At 46.9% G+C, this 18,562-nt stretch overlaps 1 protein-coding gene across 1 annotated transcript in view; it reads right to left on the bottom strand.

Annotated features, from left to right (window-relative positions):
• The window catches only part of DNAH9 (dynein axonemal heavy chain 9), a 286,957-nt gene extending 270,731 nt beyond the window's left edge, over window positions 1–16,226 (bottom strand). The window contains exons 1-4 of the mRNA XM_068976630.1: window positions 15,810–16,226; window positions 6,488–6,684; window positions 4,254–4,412; window positions 3,074–3,204 (exon numbers count right to left, since the gene is read on the bottom strand). Of these exons, the coding sequence (XP_068832731.1) occupies window positions 3,074–3,204; window positions 4,254–4,412; window positions 6,488–6,684; window positions 15,810–16,226 (904 nt within the window). The remainder of the gene's footprint in view (window positions 1–3,073; window positions 3,205–4,253; window positions 4,413–6,487; window positions 6,685–15,809) is intronic.
• Window positions 16,227–18,562: the final 2,336 nt, after the last annotated feature.

Below are 18,562 nucleotides of genomic sequence, written 5' to 3'. Positions count from 1 at the left end.
CAAGCTTCTACCCACAAGTATCCTGGACTGGCAACTGGGCTGCACTGTGCCAACCCTGCCTCCTAGAGGCCAGAGGCAGGAACTCCCTACTTGGTCTTTACTCCCTTGGTCTTTTCCTTTCCAAGATACCCTTACTGTTCCCAAGGTTCTTTGTTGCCCAATCAATTGCACTTCAGAAAATCTTGTTCACACACATTTTTCTATGTTCATTAAACCTCCCTCTTTACTCCCCATGTGTCCACCAATCCAGGACTATATCTTTTCCTCCCCTTCTCTTCTGTCCATCTGTGAGCCAAAGAACTACCCTGATCATGACATACAGTATGTCTGTGCAAAGCACATGCTATCTGCAGAATAAGGACAAAAACTCTGCAGTTAAATTAGAAATGAGGAAAATCAGGTACCAGCTAAAATATTTTTATTCTCTGAAGATCCCAACAAAATTTCTGACCAAGTCTCTACCTGGCAACTATGATCAAAATTCCTCTTATTCCATTATTTGGATTGAGTTATATATTTCAAGGATTTTTATTTTTACAGTGGTATTTCTCTGAGACAATTATGATGATATTGTCTTTTTTTTCTAATTTCTTTTCATTGCCATAATATATTCTTTTGCAAAAAAAAATTTAGAAGGCGGGTCTGGGGAACCAAATCTTTTATTACTATTAATCAATGTGAATGATTGTACTCTATTAATCTTTTAATGTGAAAAATATACTTGGGGCTCTAAATAATAAACTCATAAATATGCTTTTATTATATGTTTTATTCCAGAGCCTCAAATTTCCATCCTTGGCATACCCTCTTTATGATATCTGTCATGACTGCCTACAACCTGTAGTATTACTTCATACCTTTCCCTAATTTGACTCTAATTTTAACCTAAATAAAATCATATAAAATGAAACCATTAAATCTCTATAAAACCACAAACGGAAAACTTGCATCACATGCCAAAAAAAGGAGTTACCCTTTTGCATATTTTAAAATATGGATAAACCTAGAGTTTGTCATACAGAATGAAGTAAGTCAGAAAAAGAAAAATATCATGTATTAACGTATATATAATGGAATCTAGAAAAATGGTATTGATGAACCTATTTGCAGGGCAGGAAATACAGATGCAGATATAGAGAGTGGATTTGCGGACACAGTAGGGGAGGGAGAAGGTGGGATGAACTGAGAGTAGCACTGGCATATATCCCCTGCCGTGTGTAAACAGCTGGCTAGTGGGAAGCTGCTGCCCAGCACAGGGAGCTCGGCTGGGTGCTCTGTGATGACCCAGAGGGGTGTGACGGGGAGGAGGAGAGGAGGGCGGCTCAAGAGGGAGGAGATGTATGTATACATACAGCTGATGCATGTCGTACAGCAGAAACTAGCACAACAGAGTTAGTTGTTAGTTAGGAAATGGCAACCCACTCCAGTGTTCTTGCCTGGAGAATCCCAGGGACGGGGGAGCCTGAGCCTGGTGGGCTGCCGTCTATGGGGTCACACAGAGTCGGACACGACTGAAGCGACTACACAACTAACACAAAGCTGTAAAGAAATTATCTTCCCAATTTAAAAAATAAATTAATTAAATTAAATTTAAAACAGAAAAAAAAAAAATACACTTGCCCAGACATCTACCCCAACTATCTCTCATACTAACAGTGGTACACAGATCATTTCTGGGGACACTACCTCATTTGAATTGAAGTATAAATTAGGAACAACATTTGATTGCTCTGAGACACAAAACCTCTCAGAGAAGAAATAAACTGGGGCCCCAGTAGGAACCCCATTCCAAGCCAGCTCTAGGTGCTGGCAGAGGGCCTCTGGGATGAGAAATTAGGGTCCAGAAGGACCTCAGAGACCAGCTTCTTAAGCCAGCTATTCTCTGTTATAAAGCACAAGTCAGAAACTCCACCACCGGTACTTTTATTCCTTCATCTGCATGGTTTCCAAACCCCACACCATAAGGAAGAGAAGGTGGGACAGGGATCCACCAATGGGCTCTGGACACAGGACACTCCCTCTTTAGCAGAGCAAATACACCTTGGCAAGTTTTACATTCTGGACTGACACAGGAGATTGCATTTAAAGAAAGAGCTCTAATAGAGAAAAAGCATTTGAGAATCACTGCTGAAATTAATCTTGCTGCTGCTGCTGCTAAGTCGCTTCAGTCGTGTCCAACTCTGTGCGACCCCATAGACGGCAGCCCACCAGGCTCCCCCATCCCTGGGATTCTCCAGGCAAGAACACTGGAGTGGGTTGCCAGTTCCTTCTCCAAAGCATGAAAGTGAAAAGTGAAAGTGAAGTCGCTCAGTCGTGTCTGACTCTTAGTGACCCCATGAACTGCAGCCTACCAGGCTCCTCCATCCATGGGAGTTTCCAGGCAAGAGTACTGGAGTGGGGTACCAGTGCCTTCTCCAGAGATTAACCTTAAATAACATGAGATTGCAAACATCTTTAGAAGCTTATTTCAACCTACAATACCCAAGAGCCGGGAGGAGGTTTGAGAGGAGCAAGAAGCGAAGTGCACTAATGAGGGGAGAGGGAGCCCTGAAAGGATTTACCTACTTCTAAGTATAGACTCTGCTAGATTTGCAGTTTTGACAAGGGCTGATCTTGTCTGGAGCTCAGACGACCAGGAAACTGCAGTCCCATCTGACACAAGTAGGAACAGAAAAAGCAGGATGGAGGTAGAAATGGAACAGAGACTTTCCAAGAAGCTGGAGGTGGAAGGACTTGAATTCCAGAGGTGAGGGATTATGATTTATAGTCAGCAAAGAACTCACACTTACATCCTCTCCCAGAAGCCCAGGGAAGCAGGAGGCAAGCGTATGCATTACACACAAAAGCTCAGAGAGGTTAGGTGACTCTGCCAGGGTCTCAAAGCTCTGGAAATGCAAATAGAGCACAGGGTGGCTACTTTCCTGCTTCTAGGTTTGGTATTCTTGCCGATGTGCTAAACCATCTCAGGTCTGAGGGCTGCGAGGACTGAAAGCTGCTGAAATCAGAGAGGAAGATAATCTGGCACTAAATAACAAAGTTGAGTGTGTGTATGAAAATACTTGTGGGTCCTCACCTGCTCCAATGTCTCGGAACATGGCTTGGAAAGCCGGAAAGTAGCTGCTCTGAAGCTTGTCCAGAAGTCCCACCATGCCCTTCCTCTTTATCATTCTCAGCTGATTATAAATGTATTCCAGATCTTCACACCTGCAACACCAGGAGAAGCGTCAGTCCAGAACGACGTCAGGGAACAGTCATGCTTGCTATGACTGGCCTTCAGATAGACGGAGAGAGGAGGTCTGCCTCAGGGTGCTTCCGCAGAGGCCATGCTCTAGTCCAAAGAGCCGGGGCCTCTGTTCCCAGAATAGCAAGGGCAAGAGCCTCAGTCTGGACACAGGTTCAAAGGAGCAGCTGGAGGAGGTAACAGCAGGGAACACTGCTGACCATCTGGTAGCTCAGACGCTCAGCAGTTGGAGGTCATTAGCTCTCACAGTGAGGTTTTGGGTGGGGTGAGAGAAGTGTTGTCAGAGCAAGGCTGCTGGAGAAGGGCCCCACAGTAGGTCAGCAGAGTGGTCAGGAAACCAGACAAGAGGATGGAGCATCTCGGCATGGGATGCAAACGGGGCTGGAGCCCTACTGGTATCCCTGGTCACGTGACCTGCAAGGACAGGGCAGTCCTCCCTCACACATCAGTCTCTCTGTCTCCTTTCGAGAAGATTAATCAGCATAGGGATAAATAGGAGCAGGGAAATGGGGACGAAGAGGGGGGATAATCAGGTCTTTCTGGAACCTGTGGGGCTGGGACACCATGGGTGATGGACTTTCAGCCCTCCTAATGACTGCCTGGAATCTTTAAGAGACAGTGTTCAGCCGTGTACTGCCAAAACCCCTCTCTTTCTCTAAATCCTACAAAAAAAAGAAAAAGTGTGCATATTGACTGCCCAAGGAGAGGGAGCAGACAAGTAGAAGAAAATGTGTAAGCGAGTTCATTAACTTTACATGTGGCTGAAAGCGCCTTTGAAGAAACGTCAGAAGCTACACTGACTGCAGCTTAAGAAACGAGGCGTGACCATTGAACCTTGGCGAAAGTGTCACCTCCCCGTACACAGAGGAGCTGCCTTGACCCAAATGACACTAAGCTGTTGGCTCTAGGGCTGATGAGAGACGCCTGGGGGTGGGACCGCACTCAGTAGCCACCTCCCCCAGCCCATTTCCACTATGAGGCATCTGCTCCCACGGTCGCAGTCTGTGCCCACCTGGTCCTCCAGAACTCAAGCTCCACCTTTGGGGTAGGGTTTTCCCCCTGGAGGAGCGGCTGCAAAGACTCTCTCTTGAGCACCAGCTGGATTTGGTGGCTCCACTGGATCACTGCAGACTCAATGGCGTAGACGACGGACTTGTCCGTAGAATCCAAGCTGCGAAAGAGACAACAAGTCTCCTGGGATGCAGGGAAGAGCTTAACTCTGTGTGCTACGTCACTTCAGTCGTGTTTGACCCTTTGTGACCCCATGGACAGGAGGGTCCTGTTCCTCGCCAGGCTCCTCTGTCCGTGGAATTCTCCAGGCAAGAATATTGGATTGGGTAGCCATTCCCTTCTCTATAGGATCTTCGGGACCCAGGGACTAATGCCAGTCTCTCATACCGCAGGCGGTTCTTTACCATCTGAGCCTCCAGGGAAGCCCCAACCCTTACTTGAATCCCACCAATGCCAGCCAGCTCCCTGCTTGATGAGGCAGTGCATTCTTTGGGAAGATCAACTGTCCTTGGGAAAGAGTTTGTCTCTACCCAGGACCAGGTTCATCTCCCTGCCAGTCCCTCATCTGATCTCAGTTGACCGACTCAGCAAGAAGAAACAGGTTACTTCTTCCTCCATCAGGCAACTTGTCAGATGTCCGAACATTACAATTCTTTGTCCTCACTTCTCCAGTGAAGAATGGAATTCCAATGTGTTCTCCCTCACACATCTTTTAAATAAACTAACTAGGGATGTTTGGAAAGGATTAAAAATCAAAAATACATTCTGGTTGCCTTTTCATACAGTCTGAACTGACAGTCGTTCATGGCACTAGTGGTAAAGAACCCACCGCCAATGCAGATGTAAGAGACAGGGGTTCAGTCCCTGGGTGGGGAAGATCCCCTGGAGGAGGGCACAGCAACCCCACTCCACTATTCTTGCCTGGAGACTCCCATGGACAGAGGAGCCTGGAGGGCTACAGTCCATGGTGTCGCAAAGAGCTGGACACTACTGAAGTGACTTAGCACACACACAGGCATGCCGAGAACACAGGACACAGGTGAGAAAGAATCCGTCATTTGCATTTTTCATGCCAGAAACCCACCTTCGCTTCATTTAATTAAGTTCATATTTGCTGAGCAATGATATGGCACAAGTGATTGTGGATGATATTAAAGGCAGAAGATACTCACCTCCCAGTAATATGATCCAGCCTCTTGGGAAATTATCAAATTTTGAACAAAGGGAGACAAACACCACAACGATTATACATTCACACTGAATGTTGTTATATTCAAAGAGAAAAGGAACAGAAGAAGGGTCGTTTGAAGGTATTTATTTTGAAAATTGTATATTTTTATGAAGCCACGATAAGTTTTCCAGTTAACTGGGATTTCTTCAAATTATATACATAGCAAATTACTTCCAATATGAAAAAACTCACTGTAAAGTATATTCCTATCCCATGCAATACTCATTCTGCAGATCAAATCATGGGCCCTGAATAGACAATACATTTGGAAAGTCCCAGCAATGTGGCAGACTGAACTCATGACGGAAAGTGGACTGTTGCCACAAACATATAGAATGCTTACTAGAAGACAATTTAAAAATATACGTATTATTTTAGGTACATAGCCTGACTCTAGGGAAAAAGAAAAAAATCCCCACAGGACAGAAGCAAAGATAGCTCAGGGCTGGAATGGTAAGTGGAAGCTGACAGTGGGTATCACTCCTATAACGAGAAGAGCCATAGGGTTTAATGCCTCTCCAGTCACAGAAGGCAAGGACCTCAAGCTTCAACAAAGCTGATTTGTTTCTACTTGGGGAAAAAAAGGACCTGAAAACACTCTCCAGCTGCTGCTGGTGGAGGGTCTGGACAGCGACATGATGTGCTGAGTAAATGCTGGGAAGAGGCGTGCTGTCTCCCAGACTGGACCTGGGTCTCTGCCAATGATGACACACTGTCCTGATAAGGGACATGCTGGAATCAGTGTGGCTGCTCTCAGTCTTCAGATAGTTCTGAGCGGAAAGAAGGCCATGTTGCCGTGATAGCCTTGAGAGACTTGGATGGGGGTACTGGGGCGAGGGTGGTAATCAGCATGGAACACACAGTCCAAGGATGCTGGCCAACAGTGGGCCGTGTGCAGAAGAAGGAGACAGAGTCAGGGACAGAAAAGTCGTAGAGAAAACATTCAGATAAACCGGCATCTCCCCTATCTCCGAGGCCCATATGGCCAGCCTGGCGGTACTTACACGGCCTCGATTTCAGAACCCTCAGAGCCCATGTTTTCTGAGCCGACTGGAAGGGGCAGCAGGGTTTTTCCCTTCGCTTGCTCAAGGAGAACCAGAAGGTCACCCTGGAGGCTGTAGGCATGCCGCTGGACATCTTGACAAACCACATGGGGCCAGTCTAGGTGGTTCTTCTCATTGGCCAGGACAGGGATGACAACCTGGAACAGATGTGCACAGGAAACAAAGGTGGGCAACTTCTGAAACCCTAAAGAAAGACTATTCTAGGGGGAAGTTGGGCAGTTTGGAATCAATGTGTACACACTCCTATATTTAGAAGGGATAATCAACAAGGGGGCTTCCCAGGTGGCTCAGTGGTAAAGAATCTGCCTGCCAAGTGGTAAAGAATACAGGTTTGATCCCTGCATCAGGAAGATCCCCTGGAGAAGGAAATGGCAACTCACTACAGTATTCTTGCCTGAGAAATCCTATGTATAGAGGAGACTGGCAGGCTACAGTCCATGGGGCCAAAAGAGTTGGACACAACTTAGCAACTAAACAACAACCACGGACAAGGACCTACTGTGTAGCACAGGGAACTCTGCTCAGTGTTATGTGGCAGCCTGGATGGGAGGGGAGCTTGAGGGAGAATGGATACATGTATATGCATGGCTGAGTCCCTTTGCCATCCACCTGAAACGATCACAATATTGTTAATCAGTCCTTCACTAGCTCTCGGAGTTAGGTCAGATTCACATTCATCGAGTCAGTGAGGCCATCCAACCATCTCATCCTCTGCCGCCCTCTTCTCCTTTTTCCTTCAATCTTTCCCAGCATCTAGGTCTTTTCCAATGCGATGGCTCTTCACATCAGGTGGTCAGAAAATTGGAACTTCAGCTTCAGCAGTTAATCAGTTATGAAGTGAAAGTTGCTCAGTCGTGCCTGACTTTTTTCGACCCCATGAACTATACCGTCCATGCAACTCTTCAGGCCAGAATACTGGAGTGGGTAGCGTTTCCCTTCTCTAGCAGATCTTCCCAACCCAGGTCTCCTGCATTGCAGGCGGTTTCTTTACCAGCTGAGCCACAAGGGAAGCCCCAAGAATACTGGAGTGGGTAGCCTTTCCCTTCTCCAGGGGATTTTCCTGACCCAGGAATGGAACCAGGGTCTCCTGCATTGCAGGTGGTTTCTTTACCAACTGAGCTATCAGGGAAGCCCTAATCAGCTATAATACCCCAATACAAAATAAAAATTTTTTTAAAAAAAAGGAAGACTATTCTGAGAAAGGTCGAGAGAGCTATGTACAACCTTTTGCAGGTCTCCCTGTCTGGTAAGACCTAACAGCTAACATCTAACATTATGAAATAAACATTATGTACTGCCTTGACATCTGGTAAAATTGGGGGTGGGGGTGGGGGGCAGCTGCAATAACCAGTCACAAGTTTCCCTACCCACTCTGCTCCTGCAGAGAAGGTCCCTCATCCAACATTCCTGTTTATCAGGGGCACCAGGCATGTCTGCTTCTCATCCCTGGGGAGTGGGCTTTGGTTCCTTGCCACCCATTAGAATATTCCCTCAAGCCAATCCCATCCTCCCCCAGGAACCAGTGGGCCCCACACCCTCTGGAGAGTACAAAGCTTGTCTCCCACACATCCTGGTCGTTCACTCTGTTCCCACATGCAATCCCTATGTGGCCCTGCCTGGCACAGGGTCCTCCTCCTCTAGACTGTATCTCTGACAATAACCAGTGAGCAGTCTCATCTGTCCAGTGTTGTGTGTTTGGCCATGACCAGAACCCTAGGGCAAGAATCCCTTCCTCATCACAGGGTGAATATGAGTGATTGAAATTGTCACAAAGGCCAAGAGGCAAAAAAAAAAAAAAAAAAAAAAAAAGCAGGACAAATGCAGGTAAGCATGATCTTCTGTCTACGGGTGGTCTCAGAGGCCATTTTACTTATGTATTTATTTTATCTACTTATTTTATTGCCAGTTTAGACTTTATTACTATATTTTGTTATATCAGTATTTTGGTAATATGTGTGTGTGTGTACGTGTGTGTGTGCCTGTGCACGCACGTGAGCTCAGTTGCGTCATGTCCAACTCTTCTTTTGACCCATAAACTGCCGCCCACCAGGCTCCTCTGTCCATGGGATTTTCCAGGCAAGAATACTGGAGTGGGTTGCCATTTCCTTCTCCAGGGATTCTTCCTGGACCAGGGATCAAACCCCCATCTCCTGCAATGGCAGGCAGATTCCTTACCACTGAGCCACTAGGGAAGCCCGATATCCACTGATATAGCCACATGTTCTTGCCTGGAGAATCCCAGGGACGGGGGAGCCTGGTGGGCTGCCATCTATGGGGTCACACAGAGTCGGACACGACTGAAGCAACTTAGTAGTAGTAGTAGTAGCCACATGTTAATACAGGAGCAAAGCTGCGGAAAGTCACAGTGGGAGCCCAATTGTGGGGAAATGAAGGCAGTGCCATTAGTTTATGACACAGCAATGGGGGGAGACGGTAGCTTTGTCTAATGGCATCAGCTTCAAGCTGGATATTTTTTGACTTAAATCTAGAAGCAGCAAGTAGGAGCAAGGTTACCTGTCCCACCTCCAGGCTCAGAGGTAGAAGGGATGAATCCTTGGGAAGAGATGAGTTTGAGTTAGAGCAGGTGACAAGGAGGGGTCAGAGAAGTGAGGAAGCTTTTAAGTGGGATGTAGAGTGACAATAACTCTTGTCATTTGTAAGGAAAACCTACAACTAATGTAGCAACTTGCTTTCAGTCACATCTAACTCTTTGAGACACCAGTCTTTCCCACAGAGGAAAATCCCTTGGACAGAGGATTTCCCAGGCAAGAATCCTGGAGTGGGTTGCCATTTCCTTCTCCAGGAGATCTTCCTGACCCAAGGATTGAATGCACGTCTCTTGCCTCTCTCGCATTGGCAGGCAGATTCTTTACCACTAGCACCACCTGGGAAGCCCAGTGTAACAGAGAAGAAACCTGACTCTACGTGGGATCAGTTCCTTTTACTCTATCTTTGTACTCTGTTGCCTGTCTTAGTCATGGTGGCTCTGCCTCTTTGTATCAATAAAAGGATGTTGCCCACAGCCAGAAATACACATGACAGTCCATTCACAAGGCTCTGCGTCCCAAGCCTGACCTTTCAAGGTATAATAAGAAATTGCAGAACAGAGAATAATAATTCTCCAGTTGGAGGTTTACAATGTGACCAGACCCACTTGGACATCTGCAAGAATAAAGGATTCAGGCACCAAGAAATTTTCAATGAACTGCCACACTCCCTCCCCTTTTAGTAGAAAGAAGCCTAAATTCTCCCTCGGAAAAGATGGTTCTGCCAGTCCATTGTCTCAAACTGCCAGCTTTCTAATAGAGTCACTATTCCTTGCTCCAAGGTCTTCTCTCGATTTATCAGCCTGCCGGGTGGCAAGGAGTATGAGCTTGGATTTGGGGATGCTAACATACTCTGTTTCAAGTGTCTTCATAAATTATTTTGCATTTCACAACAAGCCTGCAAGGTGTGTTGATTCTGAGAGAAGAGCTCACATCACACTGCAAAACTTGACAGAACAAGGGTTGGAACCTGGATCCCCCAGACTCCTAATCCATGCTCCTGTCTCGGGAAAAGGACCTGAGGCAGAAGGCAGATGCTCCCCACCCACTGCCCTGGGGAAGTTGGGGTAAAGCCATTGGAGATTCATTTCCTGTGGACTGAAACTCCAAGATGAGAACAGCAGGGCAATTAAGGGAGGAGGCTGGACCCTGCACAGATCACACATTTCTTGTTCCGGAAGTCAGGCAACTTCCCAGACCTCACCTGCACAGAAAAGGCTCCTTTGATCCCAAAGGGGAGTTATGCCAAGGGATGTTTTACCCAGATGCCTTTTTGGTAAAATCCATCTTAGCTAAGGGATGCTTGGACACACCTGAGAGGATCCTGAGATAAACCAAATATGGGCAGTGAACCAGGCAAATCAAAATGACTGGCCAAGGGAAACCTGGAAGAAATATCCCATAAACGTTAATTCAAACTGCCACGAGGGTGTGACTCAGCGACTCTCTCCCTGCATCCACCAGTGTGTCTATCCACATGTACTGTACTCTTTTCCTCTTAGTAAATACTTCCTTGCTTCACTACTTACGGTCTCTGGGGAATTCTTTTCTGCAAAGTCAGAGGGCCAGGGCCCTTGTCACTGACCACTGGGGCTTTCACCGCCACGACCCAGCCCAGGCTCTGGCTGGGAATGCAAGCCCTTCTCCAAATCATTGCAGGCTGAGACCATGGGAGATCAGACCCTCACTTCTACAGAAAACCAACCTATAGCCTCCCCTTTCTGGCTCCCAATCCATTCATCTCCAGCTGTACTTGCTTAACACATTACTGACTGCTGCTGCCGCTAAGTCGCTTCAGTCGTGTCTGACTCTGTGCGACCCCATAGACGGCAGCCCACCAGGCTTCCCCGTCCCTGGGATTCTCAGGGTTGCCAGTTCCTTCTCCAATGCAGGAAAGTGAAAAGTGAAAGTGAAGTCGCTCAGATGTGTCCAACTCCTAGCGACCCCATGGACTGCAGCCTACCAGGCTCCTCCGTCCATGGAATTTTCCAGGCAAGAGTACTGGAGTGGGGTGCCATTGCCTTCTCCTGGATCCCTGGTCCAGGAAGAACCCCTGGAGAAGGAAATGGTGCCATTACTGACTAGAGACATATTAATATGTCTTTTGTTACCTAAACGTTATTGACCGAAAACCTATCAGTATGTTTTTAGAGAGTGACAATTAACATCACCGAGTGAATGTTAGAGCTTAAAATTGATTAAGGGTTCATGATACAACTTATGAATGTCGTTATCATTCACATTTTGCTCCGTTAGTTCTTTGTTCCAATCTTGTGTATATTCTGAACGTGAAATTTTCAAAGATAGCGCATGGCGAAATTTTGAGTGAAGAGGAAATTTTTAAGTGAATTTTATGCATATACGTTCCCTGACTATCTGAGCGACATATATAATAGTGTCTCTGAAAATAGCAGTTCTTCAGAATATAGTTCTGACTCACACGATGTGAATATTAGACCAACAAAAAACCTTAGTGATTGACACTGAAAGTAACAATGAAACTCACGGTGCTGGAGGACGCTCCTTTGCTTCTACAGAACAGTGGACTGAAAACAACATTAAAAATCAGAAGACTTTACAGGTATGCCTATACTGAATATAGTAACCCACAGAGAGTTAGTAAAATGACAGAATTAATTTTGGGCCTGCTGAAATAAAAATTGCTGGCTACGGGCATTAGTTTCTTCAAAAACCCCCCAGTCAACAATGAGTTAACAGGAACTAAGGCAGAATCTCCAGAAACGGCCAGGCAGAAAAGTACAGAAACTACTGGAACCAGAAAAGTCCAGAATGGCCAAGGGCCGCCACCCACTATGCGTCCACCACGCAGGAGACTCTGCGCATGCTCGCTCCTCCCACTCAGCCCCGCCCTCGCCGTCCCCCCTGCGCCGTGCGCCACACCCCGCTCCCCACCTGGAGAGAACGTGGGCTTTTTCAGAGTAGTTCCTCTCCCACCTCTGCTGAACCTGTTTTCCTTTACTTGGCACTAGCCGGCCCTGGACAAGGGAGTGACCCTGTTGGAGGGCCACCCGACTGGACACCCGATTGGAAAGATCGGTAACACTCCGTCTCCAAAACCACAAACTTCCAACACAGTGTCCGAGCCCCAGAGCCCTAGGAAAGGAAACCTGGCTGGCTGCAGTGAATAAAGGGACAGAGAGGAGGAAAAAAGGGAGCAGGAGAGCTGGTTACCATATTCCCTCACTTCTTTCTCCAAACGCTTCCTGGATGTTATTTGCTTTTTACCTTGTATTGGTGTAATGGGGCAAAAACAAAGTTGCAGTTTACGGCTTGGGGACACTTTGGCTTTAGTGCAGTTTTATGGGAAGGTATTAGGAGAGGGGAGCTCACAGCCAAAGGTGGAGATGAGAGTGGGCAGGACAGCTGGGAGGGGAGAAGGGGCTCGGGAGACTGAGACGAGCAAGATCCTGAATTAGCCCTGGATCCGCTTTGGGGAGTGTGAAAGAAGTGGACTGGACAGGGGTGGGTTGTGTGGCCCAGGGGCTGCTGTTAAGAGGTTTTGAGAAATTCAAGTAAAGTCCTGAGATATTTTTAAAATATATTATTTTATTTAGATTTTTTAAAACAGATAACACACTTACATGGTGCAAATTTTTTAAAGTATAAAACCTTTACAGTAGAAATCAAGTCTTCAGTCTACCCCTGTACCTCCCTGTGTCGCCCATTTCCTCCCACCTAGGGATTACTCTCTAAATGAAGGTTTTTTTCTTCCCTTCCTCCCTTCTCTTTTTAGCAGAAATGGTAGCATACCTTTCTGCACCTTTAAAAACTTATCTTAAATCTTAGCTTTATCCACAATAGCCAGGAGGTGAAAGGAACCTAACTGTCCATCCATGGATGAATGGGATAAAGAAAATGTATATATACATACAATGGGATACTACTCAGCTTTAAAAAGGAAGGCAAGTACATCACAGTGCTACCTTGAGAATGAACCTCCTTGAAGACAGTCTGCTAAGTGAAATAACCAGTCAGATAAGAACAAATACTACTTGATTCCACTTCGGTCAGGAACCTGGAGAGGTTGAGTTAACAGACACAGAAAATAGAATGTGGCTGCCAGGGGCTGAGGGTTGGGGAAGTGGGAGTTACTCATGATTGGAGGGTTTTAGCCATGCACAATCGGTGGGTGATGGAGATTTGCTGCACAGTGATGGGCATGAGGTTAACTTATTGTACTGTACACTTGGAAATTGTTGTGAGGGTGAATTAATGTTCTTTTTCACAGTAAAGAGAAAATTAACGGCTGTCTCATATCGTTCCCTTTAATTATAGATGGACCTCAATTTGTTCACCCAGTACCTCACGGATGAACATTGTTTCCAGCCTCTTTCAATTTACCAACAAAACTTCTCAAACATTTAAGAGTCTGAAGTATTTTATTTTTTTTACTTTTTGGCCACGCTGCGTGGCATGGGAGATCTTTGTTCACCAAGCAGGGATGGAGCCCGTGCTGCCTGCACTGGAAACATGGTGTCCTAACCACTGGACCGCCAGGCAAGTCCCTAAGAGTCTGAAGTATCTTAAAATTACTTTTTCCAGTTGGACTGCATTTCCTTGGCCATGACCAGCTGTCCTCTACATATGTTAGATGTAGCGCCATCTCTGAACCTTTGTTCAAGTTACCCTGCTCTCTGTTTATCCTAATCCTTTTCCTTGTTCAGGAGCCAGTTCAGCAATGGAGGTGAAGCAGGGCTCTCAGACCACATGCATCTGTCTGTCATACAAACCCAACAGCACTTCTTTTTCCGTATCAGTAAACCTTTTTTTTTCTGTAAATTAAAAACCTATTCATCTATTTTGCATTTTATCTTCTTTTTTTTCTTTTTGTTGAAGAATAGTTGACTTGCAATATTGTTTTAGTTTCTGTTCTGGTATACAGCAAAGTGATATATATATGTGTGTGTGTTTGTGTGTGTGATGCATGTGTGTATGCTAAGTTGCTTCAGTCATGTTGGACTCTGTGACACTATCAACTGTAGTCTGCCAGGCTCCCCTGTCCATGGGAATTCTCCAGGCAAGAATACTAAAGTGGGTTGCCATGTCCTCCTCCAGGGGATCTTTCTGACCCAGGGATTGAACCCAGGTCTCTTACGTCTCCTGCATTGGCTAGCAGGTTCTTTACCACTAGCACCACCTGGGAAGCCTATATATATATATATATTCTTTTTTAGATTCTTCTCCATTATAGGTTATTATAAGATATTGAGTATAGTTCCATGTGCCATACATTAGGTCCCTGGTGGTTATCTAAGTTAATCTGTTAATCCCAAACTCCTCTAATTTATCCCTCCTCCATTTCCCCTTTGGTAACAGTGAATTCATTTTCATGCACTTCTTTCCATCATCACTGTTCAAGAGGGGTTGTGAACCAAGCTTGGATTCCTACAGGGATGGATAATGTTCAGAAAACAAACAATAAAGCCATTGGGTTAAGAAAATATTGAAATACTCCTATATCTTCTGAACAATCTAGTTTCCCCAAGTCCCCTTGAGCTCCTCGGTCATCCGTGACCCTTTTCTGGAATTCCTGCTCCACACAGCTTCCTAATGGAGCAACCGAAGGCCCAACACCTGATGTAGCAGAGAGCCGCTAGTACCCAGTTCAAGCACTGAGGCCAACTTTGTGTGTGTGTGTATATACGCGTGCACGCACCTGCTTAGTTGCTCAGTTGTGTCCGACTCTTTTCCATCCCATGGACTGCAGTCTGGCAGACTCCTCTGTCCATGGGAATTTCCAGGCAAGAATACTGGAGTGGATTGTCATTTCCTTCTCCAGTGGATCGTCCTGATCAAGATTGAACCCACAACTCCTACAATGGCAGTTGGCTTCTTTACCACTGTGTCACCTGGGACGTCTACTAGCTTTAAATATTTTATATATATGATGACGTCCACAGGTGGGATCTTGTCATATTTCTTTGGTGCTCCCCACAGTACCTATCACAGGGAACATGACACAGCAGGGGATCAAGCCTCCAGAGGCACATCTGCTTCACTTCCAGGAAAGCTTTTACTTACATTCCAGAAAGTTCTAAATGTCCCAAAGTCTTTCCCAGGCACCCCTGTGGTGCCACCGAAGCCCCCGAAATCCAATCCCTGGAGCTCTTCCTCTCCTGTGCTCCAGGCGGACCCGTCCAAATGCCTGCTGGGCATTTCATATAGTGGATGTCCCAGCTGCTTACCTGGGCACAGGGCTGACCTCCGGTTCATGAATGAGATGAAAATCAAAACCAAACCACCTCTTCTTTTTAACTCTTTTCCTTCATCCATAGGAGATGCCCCTGGGTCTAGTATTCCCTATCATTTGTGATGCCAGTTTATATAGGGGGGATTCAGAGATAGCGTCTCAAAAAGAGGTCGGGATCCAGGCCCCCTTCCGACACTAGCCTCCCCTTTGGCCTGAATCCAGACCAGGAATGAAGCAAGCTTCCTGACGTCCAGACTCTGACACGACCCCGGCTCAGATTTCCCCCAGCTTCCATTTCAAGCTCAGCCCAGGGTCCTAGTTTCCCGCCAGCTCCGCCCCTCCAACATCGCCCCGCCCATCCTATTTTACTCGCGGCTCCTCAAACTCAGTACCCAACTGCTCTCGAGGCCCCGCCCCTGGTTCTCCGGCCCCGCCCCTGCCCCGCCCCCTGCTCCCGTCCCCCTCCCCAGCGGCGGCCGGCGCGGGGCGGTGGGCCTACTCTCACCTCAGAGAAGAGCGCGGCCAGATGCTCCAGCGGCGCGGCGGGCAGGTCCCCGCACAGCACTGCCCCGCGGAGGCTGCCGGGGCCTGGCGGCTCAGGCCTGGTGCGCAGGAAAAAAAGCCCCTTAGCCCGAGGCGGGCCGGCCTCAGGTCCCGCGTCCAGCCCCATGCGCACCGCCAGGCCCCCAGCCCCGGGCCGCACCACCAGCAGCGGTCGCGGCCCCTCCGCGGCCCCCGGTCCCAGGAAGGCGTGCAGCAGCTGCCCCGCATCGGCCGAGCCCGAGCAGCGCTCCCAGGCGCCCGCGGGCGGCCGCAGGCTCCGGGCCACATAGGCCCCTAGGAGTTGCAGCCTTGGGTCGGCTCCGGGCTCCCCGTCCGCGTTGTCCTCAGCCTGCGCGGCCCGCTCCTCGGCGCTCGGCATCGCGCGCGAACCAGGATGCCGCGGTTTCCCGGGCGACGGGGACGCGGCCAGGACGCCCTCCTCCGCTCCCCTCCTATTGGACACTTGACTCCCCGTCCCGCCCCCTCCAGGCCAATAAGGTAGGAGAAGCTCAGCAGGGGGAGGGGCGGGGTCGCGTCTCTGTTGCTAGGAGACCATCGGGGGGGGGCTGGTTTCCAGTTTAATCTAGCGGATTCGAGGTGCTCGCGTGTGACTGTCCAGGGCAATTGCTTTTTGATGAGGTACGTGGAGGCGCGATCAAAGGTATAAATGCTGGTAACGGAGGCTGCTGGCTAAAGTCACATTAAATTGTTTAGAGGTCTCCAGTCACTGAAAGTATTATGGTTCTCCCACCTGCTCCCAAAATGTGTAATGCAAAGGTAAAACAATGTCAAAATGTAAGGGAATTCAGCCAAGTTTTTATAGCTTTTCCATGATAACTGAAATGTTTTATAACAGTGCTTGTGTGGCTACTGAGCATTTAGAATGTGCTGTGTTACTGGGGAACTGGATGTTTCGTTTTAGCTAATTTTAATTACTTTGAAATGATCACATGTGGCTAGGAGCTGTCATATTAGGCAGCTTAGCTTTAGAATTCTAATACCAATTATGAAAAAGTAAAATAGTTTTACTGTCCTGCTTTGTTCGTTTCTTAACTGTGTGGTTAATCTGACAAATGGGGCCTCGAACTCTGACATCACATTAATTTCCATGAGTATGGCAGCAGTTAGTTCTTTAAAAAAATTTTTTTTATTTTTTGGCTGCACTGTGCAGCATGTAGAATCTTAGTTCCCTGGCCAGAGATTGAACCCAGTCCCCCTAAACTGGGCAGTGCGCAGTCTTAACCACCAGACTGCTAAGCAAGTCCCAGCAATCAGTAAATTCAGCAAAGCACTATTAAATATGTAGTGTCCTCAGGGCCTCCCCATCCTATGGGGGTCTTGTCTATGTCTGGATCTTGTCTTCAGAAAGATATAATGTGAAGCACCTCCCCTGACCTCAGAAACTAGCATTTGTCACCTGCCAGGTCCTCCATGATCAGGATATAAAGAGCTTGGCCTGTTGTGTGCCTGCTAGGTGAGAATGGGACAAGGAAGGGGACAACCTGTGCAGCTGGAGGCCTGCAGGTCTCTCTCTGTCCTACCAGCCTAACTTTAGTCACCAATCTGAGAATGCAGACTTTCTGGGTAAAAAGAACATTTATAATGGGCTTCAAAGGAATATTAACAGAAGAAGCACTTATTCAACGAGGCTCGGCTAATAAGACCCCCTCAGGAAAAGCCAGTGGCTGGGAAGTAAAATGATTGATTTAATAATAACTGGGGCATGGAAGGTGCTGTGATTAAGAGTGTCCACTTTACACCATGAATCTTTAAGTTTGTACAGTGTGTTTTCTCAGTGCTGGATTAAACAGTAGGCAGACCAACCAAGAATGAATGGACAAAGCAGAAGCACTGAAACAATTTTTTAAATGGATTTGATAGTTGACATTTCTGAAAAAAGCATCAGAGAAAAATAGAAATGTTGGGGGCTTCTTACACATATCATAGTTTAGTTGGGTTTTAATTTTGCAGATAGAAAGACATCCTTATTGTTTTCATGCTTAGCAACTCCAGATGTGAGTCCTGCTCATGCTTTGTGTGTAGAGAGAATTTAGGGTCATTAAGTTCCTATAAACTCTTCAGACAAAATTCCTGCCTCCCCGTCCCCCTTCATGACCCATTTTATCTTTCATTCTCTATGTCCCTTTGCCCAGTATCTAAAATAATAGACACAGAAGCCTGTGGTGAGAACTCAAAAAGTGTCTGAGAGTGAAGGCTCCAGGACACTGGTGATGTCAGGTTTTGCTTTTTTTTTCTCTGTTGAACGTTACATTGTCTCCATTTTAAAAAGAGATTGAGGGGGACATCTATATGGGACTTAATGAAAACAGTCAACATTGTCTTTCTATTGTGGAATTATGGTATGAAAAGTAAAAGTTACAAGTGTATATTAGTTATCTGTTGCTGTGTAACAGATTCCCCTGAAGGTAGCAGCTTAAAATAGCGATAGACTATTGTATTATCTCACACAGTTTATAGTGGGTCAAGAATATGGGATCAGTTTGGCTGAGTAGTTCTGGCTCAGGATGTCTCATAGTGTTTCAGACAAGATGACATCAGGGGCTACATCATCTGAAAGCTTGACTGGGGCTGGAGGAACCACTTCCAAGATGGCTCATGCCCATGACTGGCGAATCAGTGCTAACTCTCAGGAGGCTGCAGTTTCTCAACATGTGGAGCTCTCCCCTGGATGCTTGAATGTCTTTGTAACACCTT

The sequence above is a fragment of the Capricornis sumatraensis genome, chromosome 8 (assembly GCF_032405125.1).
Source record: "Capricornis sumatraensis isolate serow.1 chromosome 8, serow.2, whole genome shotgun sequence".
Lineage (NCBI taxonomy): Eukaryota > Metazoa > Chordata > Mammalia > Artiodactyla > Bovidae > Capricornis > Capricornis sumatraensis.
The sequence above is the reverse complement of the archived record's forward strand: the minus strand, read 5'-3'. Positions and strand labels throughout refer to the sequence as shown.